Here is a 21,457-nt window from a genome sequence, read left to right as displayed (position 1 = left end):
TAGATGACATTTATTCCATTATTTTATTGTTATTACTTACTACTTGAATGCTATACTCGTAATAGATATCTATAATTATGTCTATAATTATGCGTGAATTTAAAGAATACGTGAGGTCAGCCGCAAGATGTACAGCTCGTGTCAGTTACATAGTTATATAGGTAAATAATTATAGAAAGAAATTTACGTTTTTAATTCTGAATGCAAACATTCGTTAAAAGGGTTGGGAACGATGGCAGCTCATTGATTTCTGTTAATCTCTAGTTTTTCGCTATCGATCGATTTTATAATTTACACACACTTCGATTCTTTTTATCGCGGCTAGGATATTCTTCTGTTCTATTATTTTCCTCTTTTTTTCGTTTTAATACGTTTTTAAAAATTACTCGATCACTGTTTTCCTGCCAACCTAACACCCTTACTTATTATAAATTCCTAATTATCTTACGAAATCGTAACGCGCAATAATAGTACACGAGATATCATTTCTTTCTTTTCCTCTTACTTCTTCTCTAATCACGGCAAGTTCAACTCTCATTTTAAACAATATACAAATATCTTTTCTTATATATATCCTCTCGACATATCGATTAAACTCGTGATCTTTTACAACTTATTCTGCGCTAAAAACGATCAAATACAAACTATATACTTCTTTCGTCTGAAAGTTTTTGGTCTACATTTAACGCAACACATCCCTCTAAATTTTTTTTACATTAAAATTTTGATCATAATACTTATCTATTCCATAAAAGAAAAAAAATTGTTTGCTATTTCGTTGGAACGAATCGCTATGGACGACGAACGAAATAACAGAAAAATAAAAAAAAAACTCGTAAATTTTTGGTGACCACACAAAAAATGATCCCCATAAAAAAATTAAATATACATTAAAAGTAGACGCGCGAAACGTTCCGAAAAGTATTGAGATCCGAACGTGTCGTATCTTTAAATTCGGGTAAAAAAATATCACCATATATAATCCATCAACTTTTCCATTCTTCCTCTTTGCCATGAAATTCTTTCGCCCAGCTGTAACAATACACACAGATGATAACAAAATATATTTACCCGAATTCAAAAATTTCTTAACGATAAAAGGGCGGATGTCAATACAGTTTTGATGTTTCGCGCAATTAGCAGGAACACCGTATCCCGCTGTATATGTTATTTTAATCCGAATTGCACTCGACATTTTGTACAACTTATACATTTATATTTAATTACGCCGGAATAGTATACACGTGTGTGTATATACACGCCGCCATTCCCAGATTTGAGGCACGAACTAGGAGATAAACAGGCGAACGTAAAATTTATACACTTTATTCAATTTTCTTTACCCTTTGGACGAGTTACGATCGTACTTTATCGTGATTCTACGGTGACCAGGATTATTCCATCGAATGAGGATCGGATTTCAAACAACAAGTTAATTCCTGTTCCATCCTGTTATATAGTTACGTTCACGTTTGTCCGTTGCGCAATTCGCTGCTTTTACGCAGCTTCATATTTGCGAATGTCGCTTTTTATCAAGCGACAAACACGATACTATATGTGATTAAAAGAATTAACTCGCCTATGTACCGAATGCATAGTCGATGAAAGAGATATAGTGAGGCCGTAATTGTTAATAAATCTTTAACTAATTAATAATTACTAATTAATAATTACCAATTTAAGGATTACTTAATCGTTATCTATTCATCGTCGTAAAACCGGATCTGATGAAAAATATTTATGTAATAAATAATTAATCGCAGACACCGATTAACGCAGCGGTATCTAAACTGTGTCTGCGTTATATATTAGAAACAAGAAACAATTCTACATTCATCCATGTTGAATTATTGTTTCACCTTGTTAAGACTTGACTGATTTTATTACCTCCCTGTATATGTTTCATCAACAGTAAGCACCTTCATTCAACGTGAACGTAACGTTGCTATTGCGAATACTGAAAAATTCAATGGTAAAAGAATGAAATCTATAGGAAAGAAAGGAAAAAAAGAACAAATTCCATTGGCAGTTACACATAACTTGTTTTTTATCCGTAATCGACAAACGACGATCGTCTCGAATGAAAGTTTGTTTCGTGTGTACTATCGACGCACACTGGCCGGATTCCCACCATATCGGATTAAGTCCTAGGGGGAGTTTTAACAATGCGTTCTCTCGAGAACCGTTTCGTCGGGTTCCCCTCGTTCGGACACAGATAATACAAGCGAATTCTCGCGAATTCCCTAATAACCGAGTGTTCGATTTTTTTTTCGAAATAATGTTATTGCAGCCTTTCAGTACTGTGCGCTTCTCGAGTTAAATAAAGATCTGATCCAATTGTGCACAACACAATCGAGACTGCAACGTCTGTGCAACTGTTAACAATGCCCGTGAAGTCCTCCCTAAACGCAAATGTACCGATGTGAACAACGCTATCGATGCAATCGCTTGACGTTGCATCGCATTAGTCAATTTTTCGACACTCGATATCATATCGTTTCGCATGTTCCCGCCTTGCTATGTACAGTAGTGCTTCGCTAATTGCCCGCGGCTCGACATTTTAGCTGATCAGTTATCGAAAGAGGTATATGTCTAGGATATTTCGAGAATCTCTCTTCTTTATGGGATACAAATGAGATATGGAAACCTGATACATACACTGATTTATTTTATGTAAGTAATACCAGAAACCTGTGATAAGTTGTCAAGCAAATCGCGTCAAATGCATGCATGTAATGAAAGATTGGAATAACCTCAAATAGGATTCGATGCCCTAAAATTCGGGTGTTTTTTAAGTCTTAGAAGTCTCGTCGGTCTTGGATATTTTGATAAATCTTGAAAGCTCGGCGCGTAGTCGATATTTCACAAGCATTTTAAATGCCTTAATCTAAACGGTCAATTAAAAAAAAAACCAGTCGAGGTAACAAAAATGCATTTACGGGAACGATTTACAACGCTTTCACGAGGTTAGGTTATCGAATCTTATTCGTTGTGATCCGAATTTTAAGAGTATTGAGGAGCACCAAACTCTTCTCGATAATATCAGTTTCGAGAATCGGTGAGGATAGGCGACGGGCAGTTGACAAAGCAAAATCTTGGTTAGTTAACGTGGCACTATTGTACATACTATACATAGAGCACGTTGAACGATCGATAAACCTAACGTACCTAGTTTCTTACTCCCTCTTGTAAATAAATTAAGAAGTCACTTTTTCTTCGTCTCACGCACACGATAATATCGATACCATTGACCACTCTAACACTAGCATCTATCGGGACCCCTTTTAAAATCGCATTCTTTGTATTGACAGAAAAAGAGCACAAAGGCGTTGCGTTCTCGTGGATCTTTCCTCGGGTATATGTATGTATATAACTTCATGGAAGATATCGATGCTTCTTTTCTCGGAAGGAATAGCCGACAGATCGACCGTAGAATGATGCCACAATAACGAGTACAGGTATTATGCTACCAATACTCGCAAATTGCTGCGCTGACGTACAATCTTACGCGGGATCGATCGATCGTTCCAAAAAAAAAAAAAATTTAACAAGCATTTACGTCTACAAATATTTCACCATATACGTACAGCGTATGTTATAAAGTTTTAAACGATGTTATAAGATTTGAAATTGTTACAACAAAACGTAGATGACATTTTGTGAAAAGAAGATCTTATTTTGAATAGAAATTATAAAATCTTTTTATTTGTAACACGACCCAAGCTATAGCTCTCAATAATGTATCATCTCAAAACTTATTACATTAAAGTGACGATAGGTTTTCTTTTCAAACAGAATCATGAAGTTTGTCGTATCAAAGATATCAGTATCGATCGATCTCGTTTCGAGAACAGTTTCGCAGAAGGCGCATGCGAAAAGTTTCGATTGTTTGAATAAAAATAGAGGAATCGTTTCGTCAACGTACGGAACCAACATTTGTATCAATATTAATTGAAATCAGTACAGAACGTACGTATAAAAGTGGTGTTACTCGAGCGTACACTCGATGTGTGTACTACGATTGTTTGTTATTCTACCTTCGAACAGATATACGATAGTATAAGTATGTTGTGTAATGTTTCATTTAAAACGCTATCTTATCACAGTTACTTATGTTTTTTTTTAATAATTTTATACACTGAAACTATTCGCTGTGCACAGACGATGTAGGAAACCGATGAAACGTCACTCAAGTATACTCCATAAAAACGTGTAAATAAAAACCGAAGGGTTCGAAGAAAGGGACAGAGAGAAGAGGAGAGATGACTACTACTTTCATATATAAAAACATCACATGTACCTCTTGAACTGTTTCTCGAACTGTACAAAAAATATACTTTTCTTTTAACTTAGGGCCAATAAGGAAGCACTTATTATTTTCCTGTTCTTATTTCCGGAAATAAAATCAGGTTCCCTAAGAAAGAAGGAGACGATGTAGGAGTTTATAAGGGGGGGAAAAAAAAAGAAAAGAAAAGACGACGTCGAAACGGGTCCACTTGTATGAATTGCAGACGGTAATGAGCAATTAGGCATTCGACTTTTCGTCGGCATGAAAAATCCAACTCGAGCGTGAGTATTGCTCGAAATGAGAAACATTCGAGTATGTTGGAACGTAATAGATTTCATAATCTTAGAGAGCATACTCGAGGACGCTCGAAACATCTTGAGCCCGTGCTCACTTACAAAAACGGTGAGTATCATCGATTGACAATGATTTAAGATGATTGTGTATATTATTATGGAGACATTTTGAAGAATGTACGTCAACGCGAAGTTACGAAAGATTTTACATGAAACGGTGCTCTCTTACTTTAAATGGTTAGATCCTTTCCGTGATCCGGATGAGGATGAAAAAATCTTGGGATGTGCCCCCCTCACTTCGCAAAGGGAGAAAACGCTTCTACAATCTCTACGTAAATCTCGTGCACTTCTCTCACGGAGCTTAACCTTTTCTTTTTTCAATTTATCTTACTTTTTCCTTTCCTTTGTCTCTGCACACTGTTTTCAGTACCTCGATTCGAAGTTGCAGGGGGTTGGGGGGTTGGTGAAAGGAAGGAGATTATTGCGGAGTACAAGTGCAGTGAGGAGAATTCTGGATTTAAGGAAGAGAGAGAAAAAGAGAGAGAGAGAAAGAGGGGAATCGATTTGCGATTTGTTTTTCTTAAAACGTTAGTTTGGTCTCAGGGCCCAACGACTCGTGACGAGTTATTGTATATAATAATCGGGGTGATCTGAGTCCTTTTCAAACCTCTTCGCCTCTTCCTGCATGCTTTCCTTGATCTTGAGTATGGCCGCTGACTCAGTCTGATCCTGCGAATCAACCAACACCAGGTCGGTTACACGTAAGAGGTTAGGCAAGTCCACCATTAGGCGATACCTTGCCCATTTTGTTTTGGACTGGTTTCAGCGTTTCATCAGCGAGCTGAGAATACTTTTCCCCTTGATGTTTCAATATTCAAATCTCTGAATTTTTTAAGCATGCAACTATTCCCTGGAAATGTAATTTCCTTTTCCAGCTTCTTGTTAAAATATAGAATCAACCGATTATAAAGTACATAAAGAGATTAATCGAACCCAGTCACGATGAAGGTACTGCAAAAAGAAATTCAGGTGACGGAGGAAAGTTCGTCGCAGTTCGCTGATCCCAAGTGAACTCTCGGGGAAAAAAACGCTGACATGCTGCGTAAGTGATTGCGCAGCGCGGTGACGGTGCGTCGTGAAGGGGCTGGGCTCGTGAAACGCAAAACTTAAAGAGAGGATATATATGAAAGAACTAGGAAGAGAAACTTGGTTTTGATTTTTTGGGAACCGCGAATGAAGAAGAGAGAAGTGTGGTTCCACATCTCCAGGGCGCTCTGACCCACAACACATGGACTTTATGTAAAAAAGAAGCCCGTATCGAGCACAAAAAGAAAAAAAAAAACAGAAAAAACATTGAATAAAAAAAAAAGAAAAATATAATAAAATGTATAAAAAAAATTTCTTGCGCATTCCGTGTGCGCTGCCTGCCCCCCACTCACGCACACCTCACCGAGTGAACCAACAATGAAAAATTCTTATTTAGAGATTAAGAAAAAATTGTAACATAGAAACTCGACGTGTCATTCCTCACGGATTCTTAAAATAATTTTTTTTTTCACTCTTTGCTTAATTGAAGTACTTTTTTCCGTTTGAATCGTTTCTCGATACGATCTCGCAATCCACCAATCGCTTTGCGCTCACGCATCCATGTGCTACAGGTCAGTACAGGCTAGTACTATATACAGCTATCAGATTTCACTATTTCTTCTTTGTGTTTCAGAGGGCGATTTTCGTTCGATGAAAAGACATTAAAAGATCTTAAAAAGAAAAAAGATGAAGAAATTGAAGATATTTACCGTTCGATTAGGACGGTTAAGTAAATCACAAACATTGTGTTCCACAATATACGATAGTATCCGTTTATGGTGTGTTTCGATTTGTACCAGATACCGGAAGAACAGATCAAAATTGTAATTCATTATGCAGTGTATATACGCGTGCATAGTATTAGTTTGAGTTTACTGTTTCTGATCATGTAAGCAAGTGTCATCGTTGTTAATATTAGCGGCAATTTGTATAATGTAGACAATATTACGGCGACGTTAGAAACACATACTTTAGTTACATATATCGCCTTTGTTGTAAAAGCAACGAATGTTAATGTCTTCCGTGTACCTGGGTGTGTGTGTGTGTGTGTGTGTTAGAACCAATATCACGTGATTTGTGATGAGAAAAAAAAACAGAAAAAAAGACAAAAATACATGTAACAACTATATCGTATCGATTAAATTAGTTTAAGGATTGCATTCGGTTGCAACTAACGCGGAAATACGAGGACAGTAAGTGATCAAACGGAAACATTCGTTTGATGGCGGTATCGACGTCGCGACGTATAATGCAATGTGAAACACAAGTGACATGTGATTACCAGTGTGTCTAAGACAAAAAAACTTAAATCGATCGACTGCGTAAAAATAAATAAATAAAACAAGTAAAAAAAAAGACATAAAGTGTATATGAAAACAGATAGTCATATATAAATGTCTAGTAGCCAGCACCCTGCGGATTTGAACGCAAATAAAAAAGAAAAACGCAGTATTCTCAGTGTAACAGGTTTACATTTATTGTCTCGATCTCCCCTGGTTTAGGCATATATTAATAAATGTAATATTCATTGCCATTCATTAATGTGGCTTACAACGTGGGGCTGTATTAAAAGTAAAATCGACGATTTTCTTTTAAAAGTACCATTCTGATGCGCTTCACGCCATATATATATATATGTATATCCGTATATTATACATATGTATATATTGGTTCGAAGCACGCTCTCTCGAAATTTCTTTGAACAGCGCACGACGACGAGTCGTGTTACAAGCAACGAAAAGACTACTACCTACTGCTCTTATCATCGTTAACAATTCCACGTTTACTCTTTCTATTTTGGCTTATTTCTTCGTCACGAACTTCGAACCCTGACCGCGTGCTATCACCAACTTTTTCGCCTGTTGCAACAGATTAAACGAGCGTTTCTTTGTATATACTGTGCAAGTCGCACCGATTAAACGTATTAAAGTTGGTACAAGCGAATATTTAGTTATCTTTCGTTGTATATATGTATGTGTGTGTACTTCCTTTCTCCCAATTAAAAGTACGCATTTCATTGACATGGCGAATACTCCGGAACAACGGCAAGCAGCAGTCATATCTCTACGATGATATCCTTACAAATATTGAATGCTAAAAATACTAAACAAGACAGTCTTCTTTCACTATTAATAAGTCTCAGTTTATCGATTCTTTGCACTTTCAATTCGGTAAAACGAATTGCAGAACATAATATGTATATGCGTATGATCCGACTAGCGTTTATCAACTGTTTCGTATAATAAAAGCTTTGAAAATCGTACTTGTATAATAATTGCAAAGTCATAGAAAAACAGCGAAGAAGTGCGCTAGAACTGTTATACCTGATGTCGCTAACTTTTTCGTTCCTTATATAATCGTCACATTTTTCCTTCATCTTATAATATAATGTCATAAATATAAAAGATGTGTACTTTTTAAAATATATATATACATATATAATAAATATATATATATATGCATTATATATTATAAATATATATGCATATATTATATATATATATTGTAAATATATATACATATATTATATATATATATTGTAAATATATATACATATATTATATATATATGCTGTAAATATATATACATATATTATATATATATTGCAAATATATATACATATATATTATATATATTGTAAATATATATATGCATATATTATATATAAAAACACATGTATATTATGTATGAATGTATAAAAAAAGATAGAAAATATGTAAAATTAAAAGTAAGAAAAGCGTGGCTCGTAGTATCAAAAAAAAAAAAAAGAAGAAAAAAATTAAGAAAAAGAAATAATAATACAGAATCTTTCTCGAGAAGTCACAATAATCATATGTAAAAAGACCTGCGTGTTTGATCGTCCTCGAGACCATAATCGATCTTGCCGGTGCTCCCAGAGCATACCCTTGCAATTGGCGCTCTCTCTCCCTCCCTCTCGCTCTCTCTTTCTCTCCTCTCTTATATCGTTTTACATAATTTGATATCAATACCTTTTACTTTTTTAATAGTTTAAGTTAATTTAAACACAACTAACAGCAGCACAGCATAGTCCGGTACTGACCTATAACCATTACGGACGGATGGATTCCGGGAGGTTCGCACGATATATTTTTCTCCATTATCGGCCCGTATTACCTCTTTCTCTTTCTTTGTATTTTTGTCACACTCATTCATGTAGGTTCAGTACTTACACCGTCTATGATTCTTATTCCATACAAAAATAATTACGTTATATATATATCGTCTATATATTGCCATGCGTACGTTATATATATAACATCTTTCTTTATACATTTTTGCCCAAGTACTTTTTTTTCGTTAAGTTATTCGCAAACGCCATTCGCCTCGCAATACTCGCCGGTACAGCATATCGTTCAAATAGGAAATACGATATTGCTGTACGCTTTCATTAGGAAAGAAAGTTGAGGAACTTGCTACGAAGCTGTTTTCGATGTTATCTCGTTTAAATTAAATCTTAATAGGAACTTTCTAACGAAATAAGTATCTGAATCATAGAATATTCGTACGTTTAGGAAATATTATTCAACGGGACAAGTAGCAGAAAATAAAATGCAAAGTGCATGTAAAATGAGGTTATGTTCGAATACCTGCATTAGTCGATCGATCGATTAAAAAAATCCTCATTTTTAAAATATAGTTCGATCGTGGGATCGCATGACTAGATTTGTACGCGTTCATTAGCTTTCGGTTCACTAAGGATATCGACGTTTTGCATTAAAATACACGATGGTACCTACATTCTTTTTCCAAACAAGGCACTAGGCGGAAATGATCCATTAATTCTAATTAGTCGTGTATATACTCGCGCGAAGTATTGCGATGTCAATGGCTGCGAATAGATGGTGCGCAAACTTTACTTTTCTACCAATATAATGAATTCTGAGCAAATAGTGGAGGGACTCGGTCTGAGTTCGGCTAATTTGATCACCTCATTACAGAGTTTTATTGGTTCAATGAAAAGGAATTTGATTCGAGAGATTAGGCAAATGTACCTCTAATACGTCTATCGATACGAAAACGATTATTCGAATAAATAAAATTTGAAATTGTTTATCGATGTAAAATTCATTAGGCGTTTCGCAAAAGCTTTGTAGTGAAATTTCAAAAGATTCTTTTTCCATTTTTCAACGACTGTTACGTCTTACCTGTCATACACTTAATATAGCGTATATTATTTTCTAACCTAATACTGCTTAGAATCCAAACTCTATAATAGGATGAGAAATAAGCCAGTTAGCTAGCGACGAGCTAGCGGTGCAATTAAAGAAAGAAAAAAGATGGCAGATGAAGTAGAAAAAAAAAAAATAACAATCATCGAAAGAAGAAAGATAGGATAGAGAAAAGAATTAGAAATCGATTAACAATTATGCGATTGATAATCACAGTAGTTCGTGTTTTTCAGGCACCTTTGCTTACAAGCTAATATTCAAATAAATATAAATAGACGTTGGCGTTGATACGAGTCGATAAAAAGTACTATCGATAATAAAAAGTATAGAAATAATTATATTTAAAAAAGAAAAAAAGTAATAATAAAAATAAAGAAAAAGAATCATAAAATTCTAGTCATAAAATTCTAGTCTGCAACCTTGTGAGTATTTAGCAAGAAAAGCATATATATATATATAGAATATATACATATATATATATATACTTTTAAATATTTATGTAATGTATTTTGCGCGCGCGCGCGTGTTATAAATGATCCAAGTATCATAGTTTCGTAATAATAGCGTAATGAGCACTTAAATGCTAACCTAACTGATTAGGAGCGATTAATTAACAAACGCAAGTCGAGATGCGTCGACGCGAATGTATGTCTGTATCTTTTCTTTTCTCTCATTTCGTTTGCTTTCCGTTCTCTATCTTGACACGAGCGAATAATCGTGCTTGAGCCATTGACGAAACCGTTATGAATCGCGTACCACGTGACGATCGCACGTGACATAAAACTCAGGGTTTGCGTATCATCCTTTTCCACATTGCATGATTAATCGGGAAATCTACGGCATCTACGAACTCGGGGCTGGATCCAAGGCGACTTGATTTTTTAAAAAAACTGTCGGGAATACAGAAGGCGCACGTGCGAGATTACTGATTATTCTTTTAATTTAGAATCCTACTCACAATCCGAAATAATAACGTAAGATTAAAGAAGGAATATACCGTTTGTGCGCGCTCGTTAAAGAAATCGATTATTTTATACTATATTATATATACGATTTCCCGCAAGGCGTATCGTACTTGAAAAATATTAATAAGAGACATGGTTGTAGACGAGAATATCTGTCATTCGAAATAATTGTAAGTATTTAAAAAACCATCAGAGTTATAAAACGGAATTCGGTCTTATATCGCTTATCGTATACAAATGCCGCAAAAGTATCACACGATCCTTTATACTGTTGCCATGAAAATGAATCACATACGTCATATATGTGTATATACACCATTAAATTTATATGTACCAAGCAAGTTCATATTTTCTTGTATTTTCTAACCATGATCGAGATTTGTATACAAAGAATATTGTATATATTTAAACAAAATCCATGAACGAATGAATATAGATAGATTACTAAATTAATTTTATTATGACAGTTATTAAATTCGATTAGCCAAAAGGAGATTTAAAATTAATATTGCACTGATAAGAATATTTTGAAAATTATTAAAAATCTTCATCTCGACGTGTCTTTGTTATCATATACGATACACCTTATGGAATATCTTGTGTATTATTTTATGAAAGTTGATTCATACTCTTTTGTAAGTATAAAATGGGTAGAAAATGTTTTGAAGCATTTTATTACTGCAGGCATTAAAGAATCATTAAAGAATGATTTTTAGCTATGACCTTCCACTAATATTATGCAAAGTACTTTAATAAAACAGCCCATAACATAGAAAATTTATCTTATCACCAACATTTAATTTTTTATAGATATAAAAAATACTACTTTTTAACAAGTTGAACATTTCATTGTTTAGTAAATTAAGAATTCTTTAAATGTTTCGTGATTTTTTATACCCATTTTATGTTTGCATCATTAGTCATACTGTTAGTATGATAATAGTTAGACACAATATGAGCCAAACAGTTATAACATTAGATGCAAGTGGGTAATCTAAATTAAATCTCCCAAAGAAGCCTAAATGATTAAATAAGAATATTTCGAATTTTTATCAAATATTGATACTTTTTAGATTAAGCATTAACCAGGTGGTTGGAATAAGCTTGAGGATAAGCCCTCTAAATGTAATAAGACCCAAATTATTTTAACAGAATAATTAACTAACTGACGCATTGATGGAAGCACCTGAATCTGTTAATTGCTGAATAATTAGAAGAAAAGTCAGTTCTAATATGGACTTATATTTCAAACCAGAAACATCAACGATAAAGATCAACACTAATTTCTTTTTTAATTATTATTAATCCAAAAGTATTCACGTTTACTAGGAATATAAATTTACACAGAAAAAGAAATGGTAGCATATAAGTCCATACTAACACGTCGAGTAACTGTTACCGAGAGTATAAAAAACTTACTAATACTTACATTTTCACCAGGGCCTCCAAAACCACCCAGATTATAATCACCCATTCCACTTCCACTATCTTCCCGAGGTGTCCCAGGACCACCGTTAGCTGGACTGTTTTTCATTCCATCAAGGCCATCACCATTCAACACAGGACCCATTGTGTTTGGTCCCATAGGACCCATCGGACCACCTTCTGGCCCACCGCTCATTGGAAAGTCCTGATACAATCGAACAAATTATTATTGCTATTATATCTGTATATACTTTATTAACAGACATGAACAAAACTAAATATTGTCTTATAATGAATCATATTTGATATTACTAAATCAAAATCATACAAAAGTAGTAGACAGTTACTTACACCAGGCATATTTCCTCCAGGTACAGGTTTCATCATGGTATACATATTTTCACCACCGCTATTACTACTATCTTGAGGGCTGGGCATAATTGGTGTACCTGGACCTGGAGGACCTGTTGAACCAGGTGGACCTCCGTAATTACCGGGTGATGATGATGAATAATTCATTGGCTAAAATAAAAATTCATTATCGAATTATAATATGAACATTTATCTAATTATATCACTGACAATATATATAAAGACATATATAAAAAACATTTTGTTAATTTAAACAGGAATAAACTCTTTAAATATGTACAGATCGTAATCGTACCGTGGATGTATTAGGTTGCCATTGTTGTCTACCCCCTGGTCCAGCCATACTCATTGGTGGCATACCAGGGCCTCCTGGACCTCCAGGTCCCAAACTACTATTAGGTGGTGGTCCTCTCATTCCAGGTCCATAACTTCCTGGTCCCATTGGACCCATTCCTGGTCCTCGTGGAGGATTCATCCTTGGATTCATAGGATTCATGCCTGGAGGAGCTAGTAATAAAAACAATTTTTGATGCATTTTCCCAAAGATGTAAATATTAATACTGTTCTAGTTTATGTTAATACTAAACACTAATCGTGAATCTTTGGATCAACGGCAAATCATGTGTCTGTAAAATATTTCAACATATGAAAAAGAGTATTTTAATTTAGATCTTTATTCTTTTGTCTGTCTTCTTTTTTACTACAGAATTAAAACATTCGAGTCATGCTTTGCCGAAGTCATATGTAATAGTAAAGCAAGTGGATGACATGCTAAATTGGTAATTTGCATCTACACAAATTAATGAAATAACAAAGCTCATGCGAAGGATGAAAAACAACGCTACTAAGTAACTTTTACAAACGTATGAGCTTTTAACTTGACAAAGGAAGATAATAGCGCCAGATACATAACAAACAAGACAATCATTCAATTAATACCTAGTAAAAGGATTGCGACATCATACAGCAATATTTTTATACATTTATGTGATATGAAATCAATTGTAAAATATTGTAAAGTTATTGTTCTATAGTTGAAGATGATATTTTCCTTTTTAAGAACACATGAATCTTTTTCTCTTAAAACATTACGAATGAGAAAGTAATGAGCAAGTAACTGCATTATAGTTCTTAGTATATGTTAAATTTACGCTACAATGATTGACAATGACAATAACAAACAGATATATTTTGTTAGCCACAAAATTATTGCATTATACCTATGCAATGAGAAACTGTAATGTTAAAACAGTTATTCCTTCTTCTTTTACAAATATAAATATATCTATGTTAATATTTCACATATAAAAATAAAGAATCTCTTTAAATGTGATCATTTTTTGTACATAAAAAACTGTTCTCAAGTTCAACACATTGATTCTATTATTATTAAATTACGATTGGCATACTGAATGCAAGATCGGACGAGCAAGTATCGCACAAAGAAACGAAGCTAGTGCATTTATTCATAAAAAGTGAGAACAGAAACTTTAAAACGAGCAGGAGAAAAAATAATAGTTAGGCTTGACTAAGTCATGTGAGTGTGATTTGGTTGCTGGGTTGCTTCCTACCTTGCCACCCTACAAATTCTCCAGCTTCGCCTGAGGAACACAAGAGCACACATTAGTACGGCAGGTAGGTAAGGTCAGGTTGATGGCGGTAAGGTCTAGTTACTTTGCGGTCGCATAGTGAATAAAGTTGTAAATATTACTTTAATGCTACGAAAATATATCGTTATAGCATATACCGACAAGTTGTATTGTATATTTAAATACTAGTTTAACGAGTTGCTTCTAAATCCTTATTGTTAAATATTGTTAAATAATATATTCACGTCAGATTTTTTTTATTTGAATCCTTATTTATATGTCGCAATAAGATTATAGATCATTTAAAACGATATTTCTTGATAATCAAAAAAATGTATAAAAAAATATCTAGCAACATTTTTATAATAAAAAATTCTTAAACAATTATAACAACTATAGGATTGTATATAGGACTATTATATATACTAACATTACATTATTATTAAGATGTTTAGTCTAATCATCACTGAAACATTAAATTTGTATCTTTATCTCGAATGCAAAAAAAGAAAGCAAGAATACATAGAGTCATATAAATATATAATGCTAATTATAATGATTTAACTTGAAAACTACACCACTGCACGTAACTAGACAATTCAAAAACCAATCCACTCCACATCACAGCAATCCAATCCACTTTTAATAATTACTGATTTATTTATTGCTGTGTGGTTTTTGGTATGCATGCGTCTATGCCATTCTCCTCTCGCAATTATTGTCAATGCCAGAAAAAAAATCAATGTGAATCTAGCATATAACTGAGCCCTTACCTTGCCTAGTTGGGTCCATACTATTTGGCATCATCGGTTGTCCAGGTGGCTAAATAAAAATATCAATATGTCAATAATTGTTGCAAATCGTAATTTAATGTACATTATTTACAATAGTTTGATCTGTTGGTAAAATAATAATACATACCCCATTAAAATCATTTCCCATTTGTGGCATACGTACTCCAGGTCTTGGTCCAGCAGGATATCGAGGCCCCATGAACTGTAACAAGTCAGGAAGTTATACATTAAGTAAATTATGTTTGCCAATATAATTATATAGCTAAAACCCCAGAATGTTATAACTATTGTATATCACAAAACTGACACACCAGGCAGCCGCAACAAGCAATTGATCACACATTAGGCAATATAATATATGCACTTTGATAGAAATCATCATAGTGCATCTGGAGGACACGTGTTATATTAATGTGGAAATAGAATTGCAAACCATAGGGGTTTATACTCAACAAAGAACAGATTATTTAAGTCGAAGTACGATGTGCATTTAACACAACTCTTACCTTAAAATAAGCCCATTACAGACAAAAATGATAATTTTTTTTACATTGTGCAATATTAAAGAAACCTTTTTTCTTACCTTAAAATTTCTGTTGTTACACATATTCAATAAAACTATTTTGTTTCTTTTTGGAGTACAATATTGGAGTACAATAAATACAATATTGCAAAATCATGTATTAATCGTTAATGTATTTAAGTGTAGAAAAGATACAAAAAATCTGTGCTTGAAACAATATCATTATCCGTAACCATTTAAGCGAATCCTGTTTGTATATTCTATACATTGTACTTGAAGAATGACGGGTTAAAAATTGTACAGTAGAAATAACTTTGGTAGGAAAAGAAGCGATTTCGAGCAAACAGTCATAGGTACACGATGATATGGTATAATGAGAGTGGACTGAGTGATTTTCCATGAGTGATAGTGTATGTGTCGAATGAGGCTTACCTGAGTGGACATCATCTGCGAGTGTGGAGGCGGGGGTGGCTGGGGGTGCTGGGGGGATGGCTGTGATGAGGGGTGTGTGGGCGGAGATGGTCGCATTGTCGAGTTGTTCTGCAACAAGCAACGCAAACGACAGACATGTAGCAACACTGCGATCCAGGCAACAGCTAGACTAGAAGGCTTGGGTATGATTGTGTTAATACTATGTTGGTCAGCACCTTAAAAATCTAAAAGTTATAATTACGAAAATACAATGTTATAAATATTGTTTCCAATAAAGATTACATTTACGATACTTATTTCAGCCTACATACGTTAATCAATACTTTATTTCGTAATTACGACTTTGTCCACGAAGTAAAATTTGATACTAAATGCCTGAGGACACCCTCCCTCCCGCCCATTTCACACTAAAACAAAATTTTGATAATTAAAAAAAAAGATAAATAAATAAATAAAAATATATATATAAAATAATTTTCTTTCATGGATATATATGGATGTATCAAAGTGAGATCGTGTTGTTTCTATCTGAACGTATACATCGTTATCCTAAAATGATTTAGAAGGCAATAAATATTCGAACAAGCAATATATGCATAACTAGACATTTTTTTCACCTACTTATATTGTTATTTAGATGTTATAATAAGCGGTCAACGAGAATATATTTTTCTCATAGAATCATTAAACTATCCATTTATACAGAATACAATGTTTATAGTTTCTAAGGGTATACTTAACTTATACTACATAAAATATGTGTATTTCATATATAGATATAAATTTGATCTTTTCCATGATGTAAAGGATGGTCATATATTATTTTCACTAAATTCGTAGACCGCTTGTACTGAATGCTAGACTACTATCTATGCAGGCTTTTATATTAAATATATTAGAAATCCTAAAAAGTGTGACCTTAGCTGACATTTTTAATCTTTATAGTTTGTTATATATTAAGAATTGTAGAAAGATAAATCCGTCTTAAAATATTATTCTAGGAGTAAATATATGCTTTCATTTTCAGAACTCAGACTGAAAATCGTTATACTAAGATATCAAGGTAGATCAGAAGTATTATAAGTAATAACTTGAATGAAGGAACAAATATATTTTGTCAATGTAGTTCAATAAATATATTCAATACTTTGTTATTGCAAAACAACTGTGAAGTTCTTGCACAGAACTAAAGTCAGCACAAGGTAGAACACTGTCAATTATAGACCTACAATATAAAATTATTCAAACTAAAACTATTCTCTAACATCTATACAAAATTTTTCCTGGTAAGTTTCTGAAATCTGCTTTATGCAGAGAGGAGATCAAAAAGTGAAAATGGTAAAGGAACGCACATACAAGTGTTAGATACATAGCAGAGAGAAAATAAGTACATAGATACAGTATAGACAAGCATGGCATGAGAATCTTATCCAAATGTACACTTGTTTCAAAACAAAATATATGTTTCAAGGGCACTGTGTACATTGACAGTAATCAGACGAATAACATTGTACAGGATTGTGTTATTATGTGTAAGAAACATTAGTACTAATTAGTAACACTTGGGTCTGATTATACATGAATTAAGTATAATATAACAGATTTTTTATATGTAGTATACAAATTACTATCATATTTATAGAATTGTTTTCCATAAAATATAGCTATTTATTATGACAGTATATCATAGATAATTAGATTATGTATTATGTAAAATTGAAACATTATTGTTTATCCCGAAAAATCAATGTCAAGAAATATATATATATTATTATAAGGTGTATTTAATAATATGTAATGTAAATTTATTAACAATCTGTACTTGATTAATAACAATCTACAGTTAGAAGAAATTTTATTTACTAACGTTTATTATACTTGATGTATTTAATAAAATGTTAAGAGCTTTGAATCAAGTGTAGAATTATAATGCATGAGAATTGTAACTAGGCATAACAATGATAACAGATATTTATACATATTTATGTATGTATATACATATAAATATTGTGATATGTGTTTATATACAGTTAATATGTCTGATTTCCCTATAATAAAGATTGTAAAGATTATAATGTTTTTATTCCTTTTAGAAGAATTAAGTTTAAAAATTTTTAATAATATATCTTAGATTACAATGTTATATTATATATAATCATATGCAGTAAAACTATTTCTTTATTTTCTTGCCCTCCCTTTCTTGAAACACAATATACACATGATGTATGTATATGTGCACATATAGACATAAAAGGCATATTTCACAATATTAATTATACTATACTATAGACTATAGTAGGAGAATTTCAAAATTCATAGTTGATTGCTTTGAAATAAGAAACTATCGTTAATAAATAATAATGTTTTCTATAAAAAATAAATATTTATCTAATCTTTTTACTCATATTTAAACAACAGAACATAAATGTAATTATTCATTAACAAAATACATAAACAGACATAGATAATTCAAATACTCTTCAAATTTTTTGATTCACACAATGAAATTAAGTGAAATAATATTGTTATCAGTATAAAGATGTAAAAAAACTTACTGGAAAGAAAGCAGGAGGCATTGGACCACCAGGCATACCATCATTGGGTGGCATTTGCCCTATAGGTGAAGGCGCTGGACCAGCATTCTGTAATCATTTGATAATTATCTACCAGTCAAATTTCAACATCTAATAATTTATTTAAATGCCAGTTAGATGTACATGCAAACTTTAGTAACAATCCCTGTTATCTACATACTCTAGTTTAGAAGTACATGGTCTTAGATCATATCAAAATATTCATGTAGGGTAGAACACTATGATTGAATAAACATATTTCTTATGTATGAAAAATAATACAACTCAACTTACATGGGCAATGCCATTAACACCATAACCGCTATTCACAAAACCCTGAGAACAAAAATAATCTCTTGTTTATACATTTGTAATATATAATTATAACTTTCACATTATAAAATTATACTAACATAATCATGAAAAGCTTTGGCTTCATTGCTGTGTTCACAGGAATCCCGTCGTTCTGGTGCTGCTGAATATAGGTCCCAAAATACGCTGAAATATTTTTAATTGATTATTTTGTATGTATATAAATAGGAAAACTATATTAAATTATGGATATGTTTTCTGAAGAAAATTAATATTTTATAAATAAAATGCAATTTTGTTATTTTTATAGCAGAAGAATAAAACAATGTCTAATGCTTACCACCACCAAGAATGCAAAAATCCAGGCGGTTCACCAAGAGTGATATTTTTTTCCCACCGTATCTATGTAACAAAATAAGATATAATTATACCAATAATATATAATCGTTTTTTTTCACAGGTTTCATTAAATTTTCAAAACAATTTGAAATCATTACCTCTGACAAAAATGTTTGCGCCGCCTTTTGTGCACCAACATGTAATAAGTACTCGTACACATACAGGGCTAATCTGAAATATTATAAATAATCTGTAGATAAATATAAAACTAATTTATTTTTTTGATTTTAAATTATTTTCATATTATATAATAATATCTTTATGTAACATAAAAATGTTGTTTATCGTTTCCAAAGAGGTATACTCGCAACGATAAATGTTTAATTTATAAAATATTCATATTGAAATACCAATAAGTAATACAAAATACAAGCATCTGGGCAAAATATTTACGCATATTAGATTTTATAATACTTCACAATACAAACACAATATAAATAATGTACAATCACAGTTAATAAGTGATATTTCTATAAAGTTTTATTAGTATATAAACGAACTTATCAAACAAAACTAAAAAATTAGAAACTTTTTTAAATGCAACAAATTAAGCAGTACAGTCGCAGAATAATATTTTTAAAACTAAGAAAGAACAATTAGAATTATCAGTATTTAAAAAATTACATTTTCAATGATTGGTGTCATGGAAGGTGTTATCGTACTAATTTTTTCGTAAACTGTTTCTTGGTTGCAAGTTGCAAACGATAAAAACATGGCGCCCGATCGGCCTGCTTTGCCAGACAAGTAATTCTAGTGAGTCATAGCATACACTTCAGTCGAATTTACGATAAATCACATTGCAGGGAAGACAATTTTAGATAAACAATAAGATTCATAAAAGTTCAAAACTAAATTTGTTAGATTAATTTCACAACGATAATTAATTACAATTGAAAAAAATTAATTACAAAATTAGATTTTCTTAGATTCCTTATAAATCACAAGAAATTTTACAAAAATACGTATTAACTATTTTATTTTAATTCATTAAGTTTGCATCAAGATTTTCTCATATTCATTATAACAGAGCTCATAAATATTATCTTCAATAATTATAATATAAAACTTGTATCAAAGAAGTTAAAATAAAAAATATATGAAAAAATACACATATAATGCAAGGGGAAAAACAAGAATTTATCACAAACAAACTTTATAAAAAAAAATCATTCGAATCCAGAAAAATGTATTGTAATAAATCTATAAAATTTCCATGAGAAAATAGAAATTTGTGATTTTTATTACTGTGGTAGTTCCAGCGTTAAGTAAGCCGGAATTATTTGACGAATCCGATCGCCCGGTTTGCAGATCAACTACTACCTACTACACGCATATACGTAGTATACGCACGCTTGGTATAAAGAAAAAAAAATGGAGTCACTGGTCGATCAATTGGTAAAATTTTTTTCTCCTTCTCGCTTATTTCAACAAATACATAATGCACGATAGATTTTATTATAAAAAATAATACTTACTTTTCTCTTGCTTGAGAATCTGAGGGTACCGTAGTCCCCTTCCCCTTCGAGTACATCCTCGAAGACTGTCAATTTTTCCAATGTAAACAGAACCACCGTTTTCGTTCCACAGATAGCAATGTCCGACACCGTGGCAAGTCCCGCACGAACTGGCAGAAAGTACAACTTAATATATGCTTCTAATTACTATACCTATACTCGTGGTTCTTAGATTTTCGAAGGTATATGTTTCTACTTTCTAACACACTTGTTTCAATGGAAGAAACGTAACTATCAGAAACAGAGATTTATTGTATTTTCTATCGGGTCACACACACGTTACGAACACGTCGTACCACTGCCGCGGCCAGCAGCCTATACTAGATAGAGTACTTCGCATCATGGCTCGGCCAATTGTGGACGCATGACCGCGGAACGAACGCGCGTCGTCATCGTTCGTAGACTTCCCACTATATTCTTTCTCCCCCCTATAATGCAGCTCACTTTGCCTTTTTTCTTCCCTTTTGTTTCCCTTCCTTTAACTTTTTTCCTTCACTGATTATCAAAAAAAACCTACGTGGTACATAAGTTGCGTCTTACAAATTCAACATAAACGACGGTGCGTCCTCTCACTGCGATGCCCAAGTAGCGCTCGGTCACTTCACTCTCTTCACTCTTCACTCTCTTTAGCTGCGGCTCGCTCTCGCTGCTCACCTTACCTCACCTCACCTATAACTAAGCTTCACCTCGTCCCGTCTCACC

General features: G+C 32.8%; 1 protein-coding gene and 1 long non-coding RNA gene across 7 annotated transcripts; one reads left to right on the top strand and one right to left on the bottom strand.

The window, feature by feature from the left end:
- Positions 1-21,450, bottom strand: LOC117213996 (single-stranded DNA-binding protein 3). 6 transcript variants are annotated; one of them, XM_033459775.1, is made up of 15 exons: positions 21,052-21,447; positions 20,717-20,865; positions 19,340-19,412; positions 19,183-19,244; positions 18,944-19,028; positions 18,825-18,866; positions 18,513-18,599; positions 15,958-16,065; positions 15,130-15,204; positions 14,982-15,030; positions 14,191-14,220; positions 12,915-13,126; positions 12,599-12,769; positions 12,252-12,452; positions 1-5,310 (listed from the first exon to the last, which is right to left on the bottom strand). In XM_033459775.1, the coding sequence occupies exons 2-15, from the start codon at positions 20,770-20,772 to the stop codon at positions 5,206-5,208; spliced, it is 1,356 nt and encodes a 451-aa protein (XP_033315666.1). In that variant the 5' UTR covers positions 20,773-20,865; positions 21,052-21,447; the 3' UTR covers positions 1-5,205. The 6 variants fall into 6 exon arrangements, with proteins under 6 accessions (XP_033315666.1, XP_033315667.1, XP_033315668.1 ...); XM_033459776.1 differs by having other exon boundaries at positions 21,296-21,447; XM_033459778.1 differs by lacking the exon at positions 1-5,310 and adding an exon at positions 8,789-10,747 and having other exon boundaries at positions 20,717-21,450.
- On the top strand, positions 5,663-7,393 carry LOC117214003. Its single transcript, XR_004488761.1, has 2 exons — positions 5,663-6,239; positions 6,302-7,393. It is a non-coding gene; the product is annotated as an uncharacterized LOC117214003 (long non-coding RNA).
- Positions 21,451-21,457: the final 7 nt, after the last annotated feature.

The sequence above is a fragment of the Bombus bifarius genome, unplaced genomic scaffold (genome assembly GCF_011952205.1).
Source record: "Bombus bifarius isolate JDL3187 unplaced genomic scaffold, Bbif_JDL3187 scf7180000009145, whole genome shotgun sequence".
In the NCBI taxonomy this organism is placed as follows: domain Eukaryota; kingdom Metazoa; phylum Arthropoda; class Insecta; order Hymenoptera; family Apidae; genus Bombus; species Bombus bifarius.
Note: the sequence above shows the minus strand (reverse complement) of the source record. Positions and strands in the feature narration are given on the sequence as shown.

What these genes read in the sequence shown, in the direction of transcription:
- LOC117213996 (XM_033459775.1), bottom strand. Translation starts at nt 20,772, where the DNA reads ATGTACTCGAAGGGGAAGGGGACTACGGTACCCTCAGATTCTCAAGCA. An exon ending in CGCAAACATTTTTGTCAGAG is followed by an intron (nt 19,245 to 19,339) that starts GTAATGATTTCA and finishes TTTGTTACATAG; the next exon opens with ATACGGTGGGAAAAAAATAT. An exon ending in TGGGAAATGATTTTAATGGG is followed by an intron (nt 15,031 to 15,129) that starts GTATGTATTATT and finishes ATTTTTATTTAG; the next exon opens with CCACCTGGACAACCGATGAT.